Source organism: Mus caroli, chromosome 7 (assembly GCF_900094665.2).
Source record: "Mus caroli chromosome 7, CAROLI_EIJ_v1.1, whole genome shotgun sequence".
Taxonomy (NCBI): Eukaryota; Metazoa; Chordata; class Mammalia; order Rodentia; family Muridae; genus Mus; species Mus caroli.
Window position 1 is genome coordinate 59,974,715 of NC_034576.1, and position 17,814 is coordinate 59,992,528.

Here is a 17,814-nt window from a genome sequence, read left to right on the forward strand (position 1 = left end):
GGGAAGTGGGGGGCGCTATGGGGGACTTTTGGGATAGCATTGGAAATGTAACTGAGGAAAATATGTAATAAAAATATCAAAAATTAAAAAAAAAAGAAAGTCAGGTGTAAGGGAGAACATGGGGTTCTGTAATTATAACTCTAGCAGTAGATAGGTTGAGCTAGGAAGGTGGACTTTAGTTTACACACATACAGTGAAAACCTATTTTAAAAAATAAAGCAAAATAAAAACCAGAAAGATCACAAGTAAATTATTTATAATGCACACCAAGGTAGTACTAAAATATATAAGCTGAACTTAAGGTACTAGGCAATAAGAAATAAGGAAAATCAGTCAGAAGATAATAGAATGAAGATGAAAATAAAACCTCAGAGACCTAATAAAGCAAAATAGAAACTCCAACCCTAAACACCAGTTCCACAGACAGAAACAATCTATCATCCCTACTGGGACTTATTTTCCCACTTAATCCTACAAAACCCACCACTGAAAGGAGAAAGAGGACTTACCATTTCCTAATTAAAATCTAAAAGAAAAACTCAACCAATGAACTAGTTCTATAATTACAAGTCCCAGTACAGAAGACAAACTTCATAAGAAATAAAGACATCATATCATCTTCACAAATTGTTACTTCCAAAATGATAGTATCTAATGAAATGATTAGTAGACAAAAAATACAAAGCCAAAAGGGCCTGAAATGATGTATTTCAAGTTCTGGAAGATCACCATTATTAACTCAATTATTTTTCTCTGCAAAAACTAACTGTTAAAATTGAAGGTTAAAATGAAAACTTTTCATGATAGCAATAGGTAAAGAAACTTGTGGCTACTTGTGTCTGAAGACAAAGAGAAAGAGATCACAAGCATAAATTCGTAACTCCAGGAGAGTTCTTGGAAGAGGTCTAAGAACACATCACAAAATGATAAGATGACAAGAATTAAGAGACATCATTCAAAGTAATTCTTAATATTAACAGTCTCAATTAGATACAAAAAATAGACACACAGACCAGCAGACTGCATCAGAGAACAGGATGGATCTTATTGTTGCCACCAAGAAATTTACCTCACCATACATGATAGGCACCACTTTTAATACTTTACCCAGTATTGGACAAGGGTATTCCAAGCAAATGAAACCAAGAAATAGCAGACACAGCTATTCTTACATGGGAAAATACACTTCAAAGATGGCTCACTTCATACTCACTGAAGGACTGAATCAATGAAAAGGGTATTCCTATCCTAAACATAGATTCACCAAACACAGGTGAACCCAATTCCATACAAGCAATGCTAACAAATTTAAAAGCACAGATTATCTCCAAGACACTGATAGTGGGTGACTTCAATACCCCAGGCTCACCAATGCACAGGACATCTATAAAAACAAAACAAAACTAAACTAAACTAAACAAAAAAACAAAACCAAAACAGAGATTCTCTGGCGTTGAATTACATCATAAATTAAATGGACCTAACAAACTTTTACAGAATATCTCACCTAAACTCTAAATACACTAATTTCTTTTCAGCAGCCCATAAAATATTTTTTGAAGTCAATTACATATTACAACACAGAACAAATATTAGTAAAAATAGGAAATTTATATAACATCCTTCATCATATCTGACCACAATGGAACAAATTTGAATATCAACAATAGGAACTACAGGAAGTGCATAAACTCATGGAAACTAAACAAGACATTATGAAGGATCATTGGATTAGGAAAGTAATCAAAATGAAAATTTGAAATTTTGTAGAATTGAATGAAAATGAATATACAAAATATGAAAATCCATAGGAATAAGTGAAGATAGTCCTAAGAGGAAATGTTATAGCAAAATTTTTTTCAGACATATCAAATTTATAACGTAATGATTCACGCTTGCAAAACCCAAGAACAAATAACACCCCAAAAAAGTAGAAAGTAAGACACACTGAAAGCCAGAGATTAGTAAAATAGAATTAAGAGAAAAAAAATACAGTGAAATAAAGATATAGTTCCTTGAAAAGATTGACAGACCTTTAGCCAAATTAATGAGAGAGGGAGGAGGGAAGGGGAGGGGGAAGGGGAGGAGAGGAGAGGAGAGGAGAGGAGAGGGGAGGGGAGGAGAGGGGAGGGGAGGGGGAAGGGGAGGAGAGGAGAGGAGAGGAGAGAAGAGAAGAGCTGCTTGTGGACGTTGTACATCGTGGTGCGGAGCCTAGTGCGCACCACGATGTACAACGTCCACAAGCAGGAGGAGAGGAGAGGAGAGGAGAGGAGAGGAGAGGAGAGGGAAAGGGGAGGAGAGGAGAGGAGAGGAGAGGAGAGGTAGGTCCCAAATTAGAGATAAGAAGTACAATAGACACTAATTCAGAGAGTCAATCATAAGAACATTCTTTAAAATTTATATTTCAGTAGACTAGAAACCCTAAAAGAAATGATTGAACCTTTAAATGCTGTGATCTATGAATATTAAATTAAGTTGAGGTAGATAATTCAAATAGACATATATCAGAAAATGAAACAGAAGTAATATTTAAAAATATCCCAGCTAATCTATATGTATCTCATATGAAACAGCCTTCTTAAAAGCCAGTGCAGTATAGTATGATATTGAATTTTACAAACTGCATTATATGCAGTTATTGTTATATTTCATTTTCCTAATACTATGTGCTGACAACTTTTAAAAAATTCTCCCAGTTAAAACACCCCAGATGGAGTCAATCCACAATTCTATTTTCTCCTAAAAGAAGAATTGACACTAATCTCAAAGTATTTCATAAAATTGAAAAAGAAAGGAAGTCTTTCAAATTCTTTAGGGAGTCAGTATTACCCTGGTACCTAAAACAAAGACCCAATAAAAAGATAATTATAAGTCAATATCGTTGCTCAAGTGTGGGCAGAAAAATTCTCAATTCTTAATTTTAGCTTGCAATATTTGCAAGCTAAAATTAAGAATATACCATAAAGATATCGTGAACAAGTTGGCTTCATACCAGAAACACAGGGATAGTCTGCCTTATTTATATCAATGTACTGAATCTACCACATGGATAGATTCATTGAGACAAATTATATAATAATCTCAAATGAAAAGCCTTTTAACAAAGTCCAACATTTCAGCATGTGAAAAGTCCTGGGGAGACTAGAGATACAGGGGGACTCATCTCAACATAATAAATACACAGTATACAGCAAGCTAACATCCAACATCTTGTTAAATGAAGAAAAAACTCAACAGCATTTCCATTAAAACCAGGAAAACAACAGGGTGGCCACTCTCCCTACTCTTTCTCTCTCTCCTGTTTAATATGATCCTCAAAATCTTCACTTGAAGCATTAATCTCAGTTATCACTGATACATAGAATTTGACTTTTGAGTTAGGTCTATATATAGTTTAGCATACATCTATTAGAAGTAAGTTATGGACTCAGATTGTGATGTGTCTCAGAATTTTATGGTATTATCTAACAAAGTATCTTATGCAATTGTTCTTGCTGTAAGATACCTAAATAATCTGAACTAGAAAGTCTGCTGTCAATAAAAAAAATGATTGTTGCTGGAAATGCCCAGATATTGGGAAGAAAAACATGAGCCAAGGAACTTTAAGTTCTTAAAAGAAAAACAAATGGCCGAGAAATATTTTTTCACTGTTCAACATTCTTAGCTATTAGGGAAATGCAAATTAGAACTATTTTGAGATTTCATTTTATATCAGTTAGAGAAGCTAATATTAACTAAACAAGCAAACAGAAAAGACAATATGCCCACATGAATTTGGGGAAAGGGAAACACTCTTTTATGGCTGTTGATGATGCAAACTGGTATAGCAACTATGAAACTCAAGTGGGTTTCCTCAAAAAGCTAGACATTTATCTACCACATGCTCCTTACCACTCTTTAGCATATACCTAAAAGAGTATCCTTCTGTAGAGATACTTGCGGATTCTTACTCACTTCTGCTCTATTCACAGTGGGCAAAAAAAATGCAAACAGACTAAACATTTTTCAATTGGTAAATGGATAATGAATAATACTATAGTAAAAATGTGGCACATATATACAATAGACCATCATTCCGTTAAAAAGAAGAACAAAATCCTGAAATTTGCAGGTAAATGGATGAAACTGGAAATAATCACTCCAAGTGAAATAACACTGACCCGGAGGGACAATTGCTGAGCATTCCCTCTCATGTGTGGATGCTAGATTTGGTTATTTGGATATGTGTGTCTAAACTGCTATCTCTGTAGAACACAGAAAACAGTATGAGGCTACTGGCAGACATTAATGAAAAGGAGATAAAACCCAGGTGGTATGAAGAGAGAAGAATCGCATAGGAAGAGTTAAGTGGGCTGCTGGATGGGAGAGGAGAGTAGAAGAAGTAGGAGGAAGGATGAGTAACCATTGAATGTGCCATATGGAAGCCTACTATGGTGAAATCTTCCTGAAATATATGTCTAAATATATAAAAGATGTTTAGTTGGAGTTAGCCTATAATGAGGGGTGGTGGCAGTGCCTTTCTCAGAAACCACAGACTGTGAAGTAAAAAGCTAAGTGCCAAGTACCTTTGAGCTGTCAGTGGGGTCTCACAGACCCTCCCCAAACCTTACAGTTTACTGCTATTGCTCTTGGTTGTGAATTGAGTGGGAAGACTCAGTACTCCAAGGGGCACTTGGTGCCCAGTTCTGTAAAACCGGTCAAATGTCCATGACTATGGATGTCATAGATCCTATGGGAAAACCTCCTGTTGTCCTGCTATATGGACATGGTGTCACAAAGCCATCTAAATGTTCATGTTTACATCCATAGTTTATGCTTAATGTTGGTTAAAAAAAAAACATATTCTTGAAGTGGACATTGGTTAGTGCAGAGATTCCTTTTTTAAATTTTTTTATTAGATATTTTCTTTATATACATTTCAAATGCTATCCAGAAAATTCCCTATACCCTCCCCCAACCCTGCTCCCCTACCCACCCACTCCAACTTCTTGGCCCCGGCGTTCCCCTGTACTGGGGCATATAAAGTTTGCAATACCAAGGGGCTTCTCTTCCCAGTGATGGCCTACTAAGCCATTTTCTGCTACATATGCAGCTAGAGACACAAGCTCTGGGGGTACTGGTTCATATTGTTGTTCCACCTATAGGGTTGCAGACCCCTTCAGCTCCTTGGGTGCTTTCTCTAGCTTTTCCATTGGGGCCCCTGTGTTCCATCAGTGCAGAGATTCTTAACTGATGAGAGTGCTGAGAAAAAGTGACTATGGAGTGCTCAACCATAAACTGGACATCTATAGCACCTCTCCAATGCTCAGAGAACATTGCTAAGGAGATGTTAGAAGTAAGATGAAAAGCCAGAGGATGGGAAGGAGGGTTTGCTAATCTATCTTTTGGCCATGCCATGGGTATTGAATCCATGAACTCACAGCAACAGATGACTGGGCTCATCGGCATTCTGTCATTGATCAAGGAAAAGGTCATAAGCCCTAGTCCTCCCTGAGGCAGTTTATGGTTGATGGAAGTGAGGGAGTTACATTCTTCATTTTTGTAGCTTAAGCAAGTAACACCCTGCCTCCCTACCCATGCTCACGAAAGAAACGCTAACTACAGTGGACCACAAACATGGAAGTAGCAGGGGTCTCTTGGCAATAAGGTGGGAGGCAAATTATATTATACAATGCATAATAGAATCATGAAAATAAAGGTTAGGAGATAAATTGGGTAAATGAATTGAATAAATAGCGTTCATAAGAAGAAATACAAATGCCCACAGAATATTTGAAAAGAAAAGGTTGAAAATGTTCAGTCTCTAGGGAAATGTGAATTTATTCCACACTAGAATTTCATCACACACTAGCCATGTGACTACCAAGAAAACAATTTACAAGAAATACTTGCAAAGATGTGGGGGAAGATGATACATTCACTGCTACTAAGGATGTAAATTTGGGCACCACTATGAAAATCAGTGGGGAAGATCCTCAAGGAACTAAAAATGGAGCATATCCAAGGAATTCTAAATCAACATACCACACACATACAGACACATCCATGTTTATTGAAGTCCTTCTCACAATGCCCAGGATAGGGCACCAGTCAAGATGTCCACCAACAGATGAATGGATCAACAAAATGTGTTACAGATACACACTGGAGTTTTTATTTTTCCATCAAGAAGAATGAAATGATGTAATTTGCAGGAAAATTGGATCAAAGACCATCATATTAAGCAAAGTAAGCAAGACTCAGAAAGACAAAGGCTACCTGTGTTCTTTTATGTCTGTAATAATTTATGTTGTTATTAGAAGAGGAACTATAAAATAAAAGATTGGAAAAGGGGAGGTGGGGAGACAAGACATGATACTTGGATATGCGAGAGAGACAGAAGTTGTCTTTCATATGCTGGATACAGATTTAACCATCTGTACATGCCGCACACATGTACATAAAGGCAGAATGGGGAATATTTGCGAGGAGGAAGAGGACAAGTGAGGGTGAAATGGGAGGAGAGTTAGATGACAAATAAGGGCAGGCAGTAAGTACCATGATGTATGGATGAAAACATCATAATGAAGCACATGATTCCGTAAGCTAAAAACAAGAGAACTTTCAAGACACACTTTGCTGCACATCTTTCTGGTAGACTTTATCTCACCTACAGGTGACTTCTCATACAAAGCACAATGTGAAACGAGGTAAATAACGGCTGTGTTGTGTTGTGTTGTAACGTCCAGAAAAATCATGTTGGGTGCAGGTGTATTTGTTGTTACTGTTGCTATTTTGTTTATGGGGTTTGATTTGTTTGTTTTTTGGGTTTTGTTTTTGTTTTTTTACTATGTGCGATCTGGGCTGTGTGATAGGCCCCTTTCAAAGGTGTTAAACATGGAGCCCTGGCTAAACTAACAGTGTGCTACTCAGCATGTTGAAATCCCAGAGTGCAAAAAGGTGAGGTAGTTGGAGCAGACTAGCCAGAGGAGCAAGCTTCAGAGTCATGTCTAGGAGGGCTAGGAGCCAATGAATGGGGAGTTGAGTAATGATGATTACAGGTTTACAGTGAACTTGGAGAAAACAGGAAAATGAGAGCAAAGAGATGCATGCCAGGCTCCAGACCCCAGGCTCCGAAATGAGTGCATTGAAATCAATCCGTGAAAAGGGGGCTTCTCTAAACCTTACAGGAAAGAACGGAAGAAGAGAGGTGATGCTATTAGATTGTATAATGAGTGACTGCTTGCAAGTTTTAAAAAACAGACTGGTTGCTAATGCATCTCATGGAAAGACTGCCACTTCACCTTCACATATAGAGTAAGGGAGGAAGTAATTAAAGAAATCACTACATTTAATGTTGGTGGGAATGAGGACAGCAGACTCTCTAGAGAACAACTTCAAAATGTTCGCTTACCTTTTCTCCAATTTCTAGAATAAATCCAAAGTATATTTTATCATAAATAGAAAATTGAAGTATCATGAACTTTGTACAGTTGCATGAAGGGGAAATAACTATATAACGGAACACAATGTGTCACAGTTTCAGAGTAAACAATGCTTATTCTGAAATTTTTTACGCCACATAAATATGTTTAAGACCCATAAATGGTTTCCAATGTATGTTACATTATAGAACAAAATAGATTTTGAAGAAATAAGCCACTTAAAATCTGTGGGAGACGTATATGTGTGTGTGTGTGTGTGTGTATGTGTGTGTATACGTGTGTGTGTTAAACATACACTGTATGTTAGACACACAGACACATGATACATTCTACCCTCTTAAATATTAATTTTGACTCTGTGTTCTACTATTATGCCTTGTGCTTCTTAAATACATGTGTTATTTTATAATTTTTATATGGTGTATATGAGTGCTTGGCCTGCATATGTCTGTGTACCGCATATATTACTGATGCCAGAGGTCAGAAGAAGGCCTGAGATCTCCTGGGACTGAAGTGATAGGTGGATGTGGGTTCTGTGAATTGAACTCAGGTCCTCTGGAAGAATGACATGTGCTCTTAACCACTGATCCAACTCTACAGCCCCTAGTTTATAAGGTGATTTGTTTGTTTGTTTGTTTGTTTGTTTTGCTTTGGTCTTGTTTAAGTGTGTGTGTTGGGGGGACAAGAGTCTATGTTAGTCACTCCCCACTTTACTCCTTTTAGACAGTGTCTCTCAACTGAATGTAAGTTCACTGATTGTCAAGCCTGTCTCACAGTGGAGTCCAGGGTCCTCCTATCTTTGCTTTGCAGTGCCGGGATTAGATGTGGGACAAGGCCTTCACATATGAGCTTTTTTGTTTTTGTTTTTGCATATTGTGATCTGAAGTCAAGTCCTCATTCTTTAAAGAAAGCACTGTACCACTAAACCATCTCCCCAGTCCCAGAATACATAGACACTGGGTTATATTATGTGCAGATGTTTACATCTGCATGTGCATACACACATGTAACTGTCCAGTTAAAATTTTCTAGCTATAAATGGTATCATACTGTTCAAATATATTACCCATAAGTCAGATATTTATAAAGTGTGTAGTTCCCTTATGTCACACTATAACCAAAGGATGATGCCAATCTTTGAGTTGAACTATGAATATACTGCCCTCCAGTGGGCATATTTATTCTACCATCATTCTCAACAAAACGTCTTAAGACCTAAAGTTCTTACTGTATCAGAAGATATAAAAAAAAAAAAAAAAACAGACAGTGACAGAGGTGAGTGTGGTCAAAATACATTATATGTATTATGAAAATTTCACAATGAAAGCTATTATTTTGCATAATTAATATATGCTACTATTTAAAAAAAAAAAGAGTAATACAATAGTTTTGTTTTTGTTTTTAAATATGCTGTCTTCAAAGTAAAATAGCCGAGGGCAAACTCACTGAGTGGAGGGAAACTGGAGAGGCACTTGATGCAGACAGTGCTGGCAGCTGCTGTTCTGCCATGTGCTTTGATACAATGGTAAGACTGTCAATACTCCAGTGTTCCTGCCCAGGTCTTTTGCAGCACAGGCAAGAAAGGATCCTAGGTGGAAGAGCTTCTGGTTCCTGACATAGGCAGGACTCTGGTGCTGCAAGCCTTCTCCTATTACTCCTTTCTTGCCTTTGGTGTTTTTTTTTTTTTTTTTTGCCCAACAGACTAACAACTTCAGCCAGGAGCCCGTTATTCAGTGCTGTGTTCCCTGAAGTCGTGCTTACTGCATTATCTTTCAGAGCACGCGTGTTCAGAGGGTGCAGGGGAAAGGAAAAGGAAAAGCAGCAATTGGTAGCCAAGTGAGCTACTTATAAGATACATCAAATCACAGGTTGAGACCACACCCTGAGCTGTAGGAGCTTGCCCAGAGGTCCTCCAAGCTCACCTTCCATGCAGTGTTGTCAGAAAGTTCCAGCCAGAAAATAAAAAGCAATTACATGGGCTGGTCATAGCAACACTCTTGGAGAGCAACAGCAGGTTTTTGGAGACATTATCCCTCAGTTCCATGATCCTAGGTAGAAAGGCTTTGGGCATCTCTGTGGGGGCTTCCTTAGAATTGACCTGCACATCAGTGCTTGGGTACACAGCTCTTGGGAGGGTGTGTGCTGGAGGTGTCCTAGCAGAAGTCATTGGTTACAGTCTCTAACTTCCCATGTTTGATTTGCAGATTTGACAGGAAGAGGGTATGAAAGTGAGACACTCAGGAGAAGCAATATTTTGAATTTTATATTAGTCCTCTTCTGGCTTCGCATACTGCAGTCTGAAATTGTTGGACCATGATTATGTAGAGATGTTTACATTTGCATATGCACACACATTTTAGTGTTTGGTTAATTTTTCTAGCTATAAATGTATAATATAAATCTATAATAAATCTATAATATATAATATAAATCTCTGCAGTGACAGAGAGCTATGTTCACAGGAGCCTTGTGCTTGTGGGAAAATATCAAAAACATGTAAGATGCCACTACAAACCTTATCCACCAGCCTGAGGGAACGAAAGTCATCTTCAACTCAGAACACTTTCCATTTACAATGGGTTTACTAAAAAAATAATCCTTAAAACAACATTGTAAGTCTCTGAATTTATATTGGGTTTCCTGTGTGTCCCATTGTTTGGTGCTGGGAATGCAGCCTGGGGTCTCATACACGCTAAACTCACAAAATTTCCTCTGAGATACACTCACGGCCAAAAGTGACTTTTTTCTAAAGATAATGAGAAATGTCAGGGGCTCTCCTTAGGCTTCCTAGAGCTGCTTGGCAAAGTTTGTCTTTATATCATGGAAACAATGGCCCACTGGTGCAGCCCTAAATAGTTTTCAGGTCCTCCACTAACTATTTGCTCCTCTTAAATGTGTCAGAAAGCAGGCACTTGGGGAAACTGCATCAACAATGGCTTGAAAGATCTCAGTGCTGACTGAAAGGATTTCTGCAGCGTGGTGGGGATAGAAGCACAGGCACTTCTTTGGTTTATATTGGGTTTTACTATGCTGGGGTAGCTTCATTTTATAAGACAGTGACTATTGTTTTTAAATATTTTTAGGTCTGCCTTAGAGCATAAAGGACACCATGCCTTTACCACACCACATCTTTTGAGTTAGATAAAGAAGATTGGGGACAAAATTTTACTTTAAAAATGTGTCCATTGTAAAATTCTATGGTTGGGTGTCATGAGCAATATCATAATACACATTTCTGTACAGATGTTTACAGCATGTTTCTTATGGTATCCCCAGGGTGGATACACATAGGAATCACAGCACCAAGGAAAAAACACTCGTTTATATGGTGTGTTAACTTGTTATCTGTTCCTGTAACAAATGCCTGCAAAATATCAGTTTACAAAGAGAAAAGGTTCTTTGTGGCTCATGGTTTTGGAGATTGCAGTAATGACCTGTTGGCTCCATTGTTATGGGCTTGTTGCAAGACAGAACATAATGACAGGAATGTATGGCAGAGCCACACCACGTGTCTCATTATTTGGAGCTGAAGAGAGGAAGAGGAAAGCTACCCCCTGACTTGACTATTTTACATCTCTTGAAGATTCTACCTCTTCCCAATATTGCTGCTTAGACAGTTAATCCTTTAGCATACTGGCCATGGAAGGACATTCAAGATCTGAACTACAATGCCGGGTCTGATGACCTCAGTACTGAACACAAAAGCTGTTCCCCTGTGGATTGCTGAGGATACTCAGGTGCGGGCAGGTGAAATATAAGACTAGAGTATGGGATTGGGCAATGAAAAAGAAAGGCAGAGCTGAGATTTTGAGAGAGAGAGAGAGAGAGAGAGAGAGAGAGAGAGAGAGAGAGAGACAAGAACAGAGAGAGAACAGGGAACAGGGAACAGACAGATGGAAGGACAGAGAAGATGGAGGAAGAAGACGAACCAGATCCACATGGCTTGAAATAGCCACAGGAAGCTATGAATACCATGGAAGCAATAGAATAATTTAGGACAGTTTATCCAATCTAGGTGGGCAGCTTGTATCAATATCAATTGGCTCTGAATTCATTGTATGGGGGTTTTGTGAGTTGAGAATTTACTATTATAAATCTGACTGATAAATTACAAGCCTCTAGAGTTTTGATTTTACTGAGTTATGGGAATTTGTGATAGCGAGCCACAGGGGGCAAATGGCTGGGAAGATACAAGCAGATCAGAGGCAAGTGAACCAAGAGAAGTTGGGTGGCTGTCTCATGGAGTCCATGGGGGCAAAGAGACTGCCACAGCCACAGAGTAGCCAGCAACAGCGTGGGTTGATTTTATAATTATTACATGCAACACTCCCCCAAATAGCCATGATAGGTGGTTACCAGATCTTCCTTTGCCAGCATGTGCTCTGTGAGTTGACAGTAATTTGTACTGTCAATTCATTGTCTTTGGTAAAGCAGTAACATGCTGGTTGGTTTTTGTTATCTTAACACAAACTTAGACATATCTGGGAAAGAAGCAATCTAAAATGAGAAGATTGTTCTGTGGAGCTTGAGAGACGGCTCAGCGGTTAAGAGGACTGACTGTTCTTCCAGAGGTTCTAAGTTCAATTCCCAGCATGTGGTGGCTCATAATGATCTGTAATGGAATCTCATGTCCCTTCTGGTGTGTCTGAAGACAGCAACAGTGTACTCATATTAGTGAAATAAATAAAATAAATCCTTTTTTTTTTAAAAAAAAGATTGTTTTGTAGGCAAGTCTGTGGGGTAATGTTTTGATTTGTGATTGCTGTAGGAGGGCCCAGCCCACTATTGGGGATGCCACCTCAGAAAGGTGGTCAAGGGTTGCATAAGAAAGCAGACTAAGAAGGCTGTGAACAGTAAGCCAGTGAACAGCACTCCCCCATGGCCTCCTGGTTCACTTGAGTTCCTGGTCCGATTTCCTTCTCTGATGGATTGGTACATAGAAATATAAACTGAAATGAGTCCCTTCCTCCTCACCTTGCTTTCTGTGTTTATCACCGCAGTAGAAACCCAACCAAGACAGCTTTAGCACACTAAGATGCACAGCAGTTTCAAGAACGATTTCACTTCTCAAATGTTGTAGACCGAGAGAAAGGAAACTCATTATCAGCTTTGCAGCTCATTAGCAGCCTTACTCTGCATAAACAACCACTCATTACTGCCACAGGCAGCTCATCACGCTTACCTTCCTTCTGGGCATGGTACTTGAAAGCTGTACTAATAGGACTTTCCTAGATCCAGTAAGAATGTGGCTGTGCTCCAGTTGTCAATTGTGATGAATCCAGCATGGATATGGCTGAAATTGTGGCTGGCCCTTTGATGGCTCTGTGATCCTGAGGTGGTTACCAAACTCCTCCAGCCTCATTTGCTCCAAACATTAAACATGAAGGTGTTTGCCTGCGCTTGGCTAGCACAACTCTTTGAGAATGGAAGGATATGTTGTCTGTACCTTGAAAATGATACTCAGTGAGGGACCCCCTATCTTGTCCATTCTCCCTCTCTATAGTGTATCCAACTCCACTCCTCACATAGGCGATGTGCACCAGAGTGTGGCATCACACTGCTCTGAGGAAAGCTGCACATTTTATGATGTATGGCTGATATTTTGGATCTAACTATTCTCTTGAAAATGAGACTCAAGGACAATTATCTAATGAGATGGTAGGTATCTTTATTATATGGACAAAATGTTACTCACAAAATAACCTCTTCAATCCTTTACCCCAAAGCAGAGTACCCCCCTAGCTTCCTACATGAGCTCCTACTCTATCTTGCACCTTTCTCTGCTGTATTGAGTTCCCTTACAGACACTTTTCCATAGGATACTGACCTAGGGTTTATTCTCAGTATTGTCGCTGTTCCTCAACTCCCCCACAGACTTCTTTGCATGGAGAATGTGCAATTTAGAGACACATACTCATACATGCTATGTCCACTGACAGGCACAAGTTCAAGAGCAGTGTGAAGAGAAATGAAGGGTTGGGCAGAAAATGAGATACCAAGATGTGTATCACAAGCTTGCTTTCTATCATTCCTTGCTACAAGTCAAGTTTTGCTGTAAGATAGGTGCAGGACCATATGGTCATGTGCCTATAATTCAAAACACAGCCTCCATGAGAATAGCTATATTATTTTCCAATATTAAATATATTAAAGTTATTTTTGAAAAAAAATCTCCACAGATACCCAGATGAATGTGTGGCAGGGTTTGGAAATGTAGCCTTCTGATTTTTATTTTGTTTTGTTTTCTATAACTTTGAAATCATTTCCCGAAGCCTACTTAGTTTTACCATGGAAACTGAAAGTTATGAAGGACTCTTGCTCTTTGATCAATTCATTGATTAACTGAAATCAGAATTAGAGTGATGAATATCATTTTAAGTTATAAATATTATAGCTTATTCTTAGTATTTTAATCTTACATCAAAACATAAGAAATGGGGTTTCAAACCTTTAAAAATCTGTACAACTCAACCAAAAAAAGGGGGTTCATCTTAGGTTCTTAATAAAATTTGTATAAAATACAATTTCCTTCTTTCATTATCTGAGTAGCAACTTCAAAGGATGCTCTTGAGCACCTATCAAAAATAAAAATGAGTTCAGATGCTGATGGCCGTGGACCTCTGCATTCCAGGGAAACAATTTGATCTAGCCTTAGTATCTGTACTTCTCAAAGCATGAGCACTCATTGTGCCTGTACATCACAACTCTGCAGCATGTGCAACCTTCAAATCATCTACATACCCCTTAGCCACTGAGCCTTGTCCACATATGTCCAGGACAACATCAGGTGACCTGACCTACTACCCAGGGTACTTAACTGCTTACCGCATGGTGTAGAGAAGCGTGCCATCATCCTCCAGCCTCAGCAGCTTGTTGGGTGTCGTCATGTTGTGTGCAATGGACTTCTTCCCATTGTGGAAGAATGTGTCTGGAGTCCAGATTTTGCTGGCAAGAAGGTTGTTGAGAGGAAGACGTTGCATGGGCCCCTTAAACCGCAGCCTTTCATCTTTCCAGCTTTGTCGGAAAAACACATCAATGGTATATTCCTAATGCACAAGAAGACATCAGGGTGACATCTCAGTGGGAGAGTTCCTTACCACAGTTAATTCAGTGTGGGAATTGTCTGTGTTAGCCAGGCTTTGGTACCTACCATTTCCGTGTCGGACACTGGGCCAAAGCTGGTAACATAGATGTCTGTTCGCACCTGCGTGATTCGCTCTGAAACACAGACATAGGTTGCTTTGCACTGCCTTACCAAGAACCTCCTCTATACTGTGTTGTTGTTCTCAATGTAGTGCCCAAATTCATTCTTTGTAATTGTGACACACTTTTGTGTTTTGGAAACATAGAAAACTTGAGCAATACTCAATGGACCTGGACTGCTTCAAACTACAGATCAAATAGTGTATCCATCATTAGGAAAATGGCCTAGGGCTCATGGTACCTCTCTCCCTGGGAGTTGTCCTCAATAGATGTGGACTGAGATGGGAGTTAATGAATGAAGATACTCCTAAACCTGGAGCTCGAAGGACATCCTGCTCTGGATCCCGACTTGAGTTAATCTCCAAATAAAGCTGGAAGCATTAGGTGGCTTCAAGAAAGGGGTAATGAGAAAGGGCTTTGGTGCACACCAACACAAGTATGGCTTGAAAAAAAGAACCACTCCTCCTTAGATGACATTGTGAGTTGTTTAAAACTCCTGTCACAGGGTCCTACTATATTATTAAAGTAATGGGATATACAGAATTGATCAAAAGGATCAATAATACTGGGGCAGGGAACTAATGTTTTCCATGGGTCAGAACCTATCACCACCCACACTAAAGCACTCCAAGCAGCCTGATGTCACAGTGGGATCAGTTTGCCTGGAGCTCCTCTTCTGGTGATAATCCACTAATTTGCCATGTCTGGGTAGTGTGATTGAAGGGCCTGCCTTCTGGATAAGATACAATCCTACTGAACTCTCTGATTCGGATCATCCCATTAGGCTCTCTGATGAAGGAGTAGTAGTGGCACAGACCGCCTGAATAAAACTCCTGAGTTTCTGGTGGCTCAACAGTCCTCTCTATGCTTGGGCCCTCTGAATGTGCAAACAGATGGGACCATCAGGCACTGAGCCCGATAATGTCTTTCAGTGGCTTAGAGAGATGTGGCCAAACCTGAGAGGACTTTTCTTGCCCTAAAATCTTTGAATACAAATCTGTGCTTTTTAAAAAATCTTCATTAATAATACAAACACTAGAGAACTCATTTTACTTCAAGAATGCCTCTGGCAAAGGGTGGAAACCTCATAGTTTGTATGTACAGGAGCAAAGGTAGTAGATGCAGAGTTTAGAAGTGGTTTCTCTTTTAGACCTTCACTGGGGTTCAGCAGCTTTCCCCTTTAGATATGCAGAGACATTGTAAATACCTTAACTATGATCTCAGTGAGAAATCATACACTCATGATGTAGAGATATGAATAAAAACTGCAGTGGACAATGGACTTCTGATGCACATTTACAGATAAGGGACTTGGGGCTGTTTTATTATTGGGTACTCAGCTTTAACAGCACCTATGAACTCAGTTCTCTCCTAAGGAACCAGAATGGACTATCTGATTATTCGGAAAACAGAGAGTCTGAACACTTTGTTAAGGAGACCACTTTCCTCCAGCTTCATGGATCTGTAAAATGATAACAGGACATGATATAGATTGGTTTTAAACTCAGAATCCTGACAAAGTAATTCTCTTAGAAGTTATGTAAATTTCAGTTAGAGTATCTTTATGGTTAAGGGAGATTTCTCCCTGGACTTTCACGAGCCTCAGCTGGAAACACACTCACCTCCCAGCCCAGGCCGCAGTCTGTTGTCATAGCCATCCAAGAGTCCGTCCAAGATCCTGGTGAATATTGTGATGTTGTCATTGGTCTCGTCTTGTACAGAACTAGTTGGCATTTGTGAAAAGCTTTTAAACAGAGAAAGGAAAGAAGGAGAAAATTCCATTTGCTTTGTATAAATATTTTTTTCAAGACAGGAACACAATACTCACATGGCATCTGACCTTGGAGGACTGGCATCTGAGAAACATACCGCCCACACTGCCTTGGCTGGTCACTGGATTCCTTTAATGAGCCCTGGATCTTGACTATTCTTTCTTCTGCTCTAGGCCAAATGGCTGCCAACTTAAACTTAACATCATGTTCCTGGTTCCTCACTTTTTTTTTGAAGAGCTGAAGGTCCATGTTTCTTTTCTAAATGCCAGGCTACTCTTACAGGAGAGTGTTCTGTGGCTGTGATATGCTGCATCGCAGACTGTGGCTATCAATGCTATAGCCACGTTTTGAAAACAAAAACAAAACAAAAAAACGAAAAACAAAAAACAAACAAAAAAACAAGAGCCTCTGAGGACTAGAAGAATGATGAAATCTCATGGTATTTTGGAACTTTTCTTTAAATAACAAAAATGAGTTTGCAAGTCATCAATAAGAACAGGGAGGCTAAAAATTTCAACCCAAGAATGGTCTGGTAGCACACAACTTCAATCCCAGAACTCAGGCTGCAGAGGCAAGCAGATCTCAAGACCATCCTGGCCTACACAGTGAAATCATATCTCAAAACTTTATATAAGAAATTTACCTGAGTTGGAAGACAAGACAGTGAGCACAGATCTCACTGCACCCTTACTAGCAGGCTGGCCTTCAGAAAAGGTACAAAAATATTCAAAGAATATTCTGGTGTGAAGTCTTCCAGACTATAAAATAAGGGGAAGCTGGAGATGGAAGCAAGAATCGACCCACTTAGATGCAATCAACGAAAATGCATGGTTTTCAAGAGCCAAGTGGGGAAAGGGCACTTGCATTCTACCTCAGCTTCTCACAGGAAGATGTGCAGACCTGGCATCCCACAGCCAAGTTCCAAGAACTTAGTATGGCAGACACGCAGCAGTTCTGACCTCAGTATCTACCTGGAGCAATGCTGAACAAGCCAAGGAGACTAGCTGGGGGACAGAAAGTCTACATACCCAGGAGACTAGAGTGTGCCTGAAGACAACAGAGACTCCTCCATTTATTTCCGTTGATTTCAGATGTGCAATCAGCACTTGACGTGCAAGATGGTCTTGGCTTCACAGACTCAAGGCAGATTACTGGATGAAATTCAGTACTCTTGGCTCTCAGAAAAAGAGCACATGATTCCTGGCACTTCCCCCAGAAGCCTGGCTGTAGGATGCCAAATCTGCATAAGCACTTTCTTTCACGCAGTTGTTGAAATCAAAGTTGCCATCTCCCTGTGAGAAGCTGAGGTCAGAATGCACATGCCCTTTCCCTACTCTGCTCTTGAAAACCATGCATTTTCATTGATTGCATCCAAGCAGATCAATCCTTTACTGGCCCCAAAGCAAGTCCCTTTA

General features: G+C 39.5%; 1 protein-coding gene across 6 annotated transcripts in view; it reads right to left on the reverse strand.

Annotated features, from left to right (window-relative positions):
- The window catches only part of Gabra5 (gamma-aminobutyric acid type A receptor alpha5 subunit), a 96,291-nt gene that overhangs the window by 60,625 nt on the left and 17,852 nt on the right, over window positions 1-17,814 (reverse strand). For all 6 annotated transcript variants that reach the window (XM_021167136.2, XM_029480224.1, XM_021167135.1 and 3 more), the window contains 3 exons: window positions 16,250-16,371; window positions 14,575-14,642; window positions 14,250-14,470 (listed from right to left, as the gene is read on the reverse strand). In XM_021167136.2, the coding sequence (XP_021022795.1) occupies window positions 14,250-14,470; window positions 14,575-14,642; window positions 16,250-16,371 (411 nt within the window). The remainder of the gene's footprint in view (window positions 1-14,249; window positions 14,471-14,574; window positions 14,643-16,249; window positions 16,372-17,814) is intronic.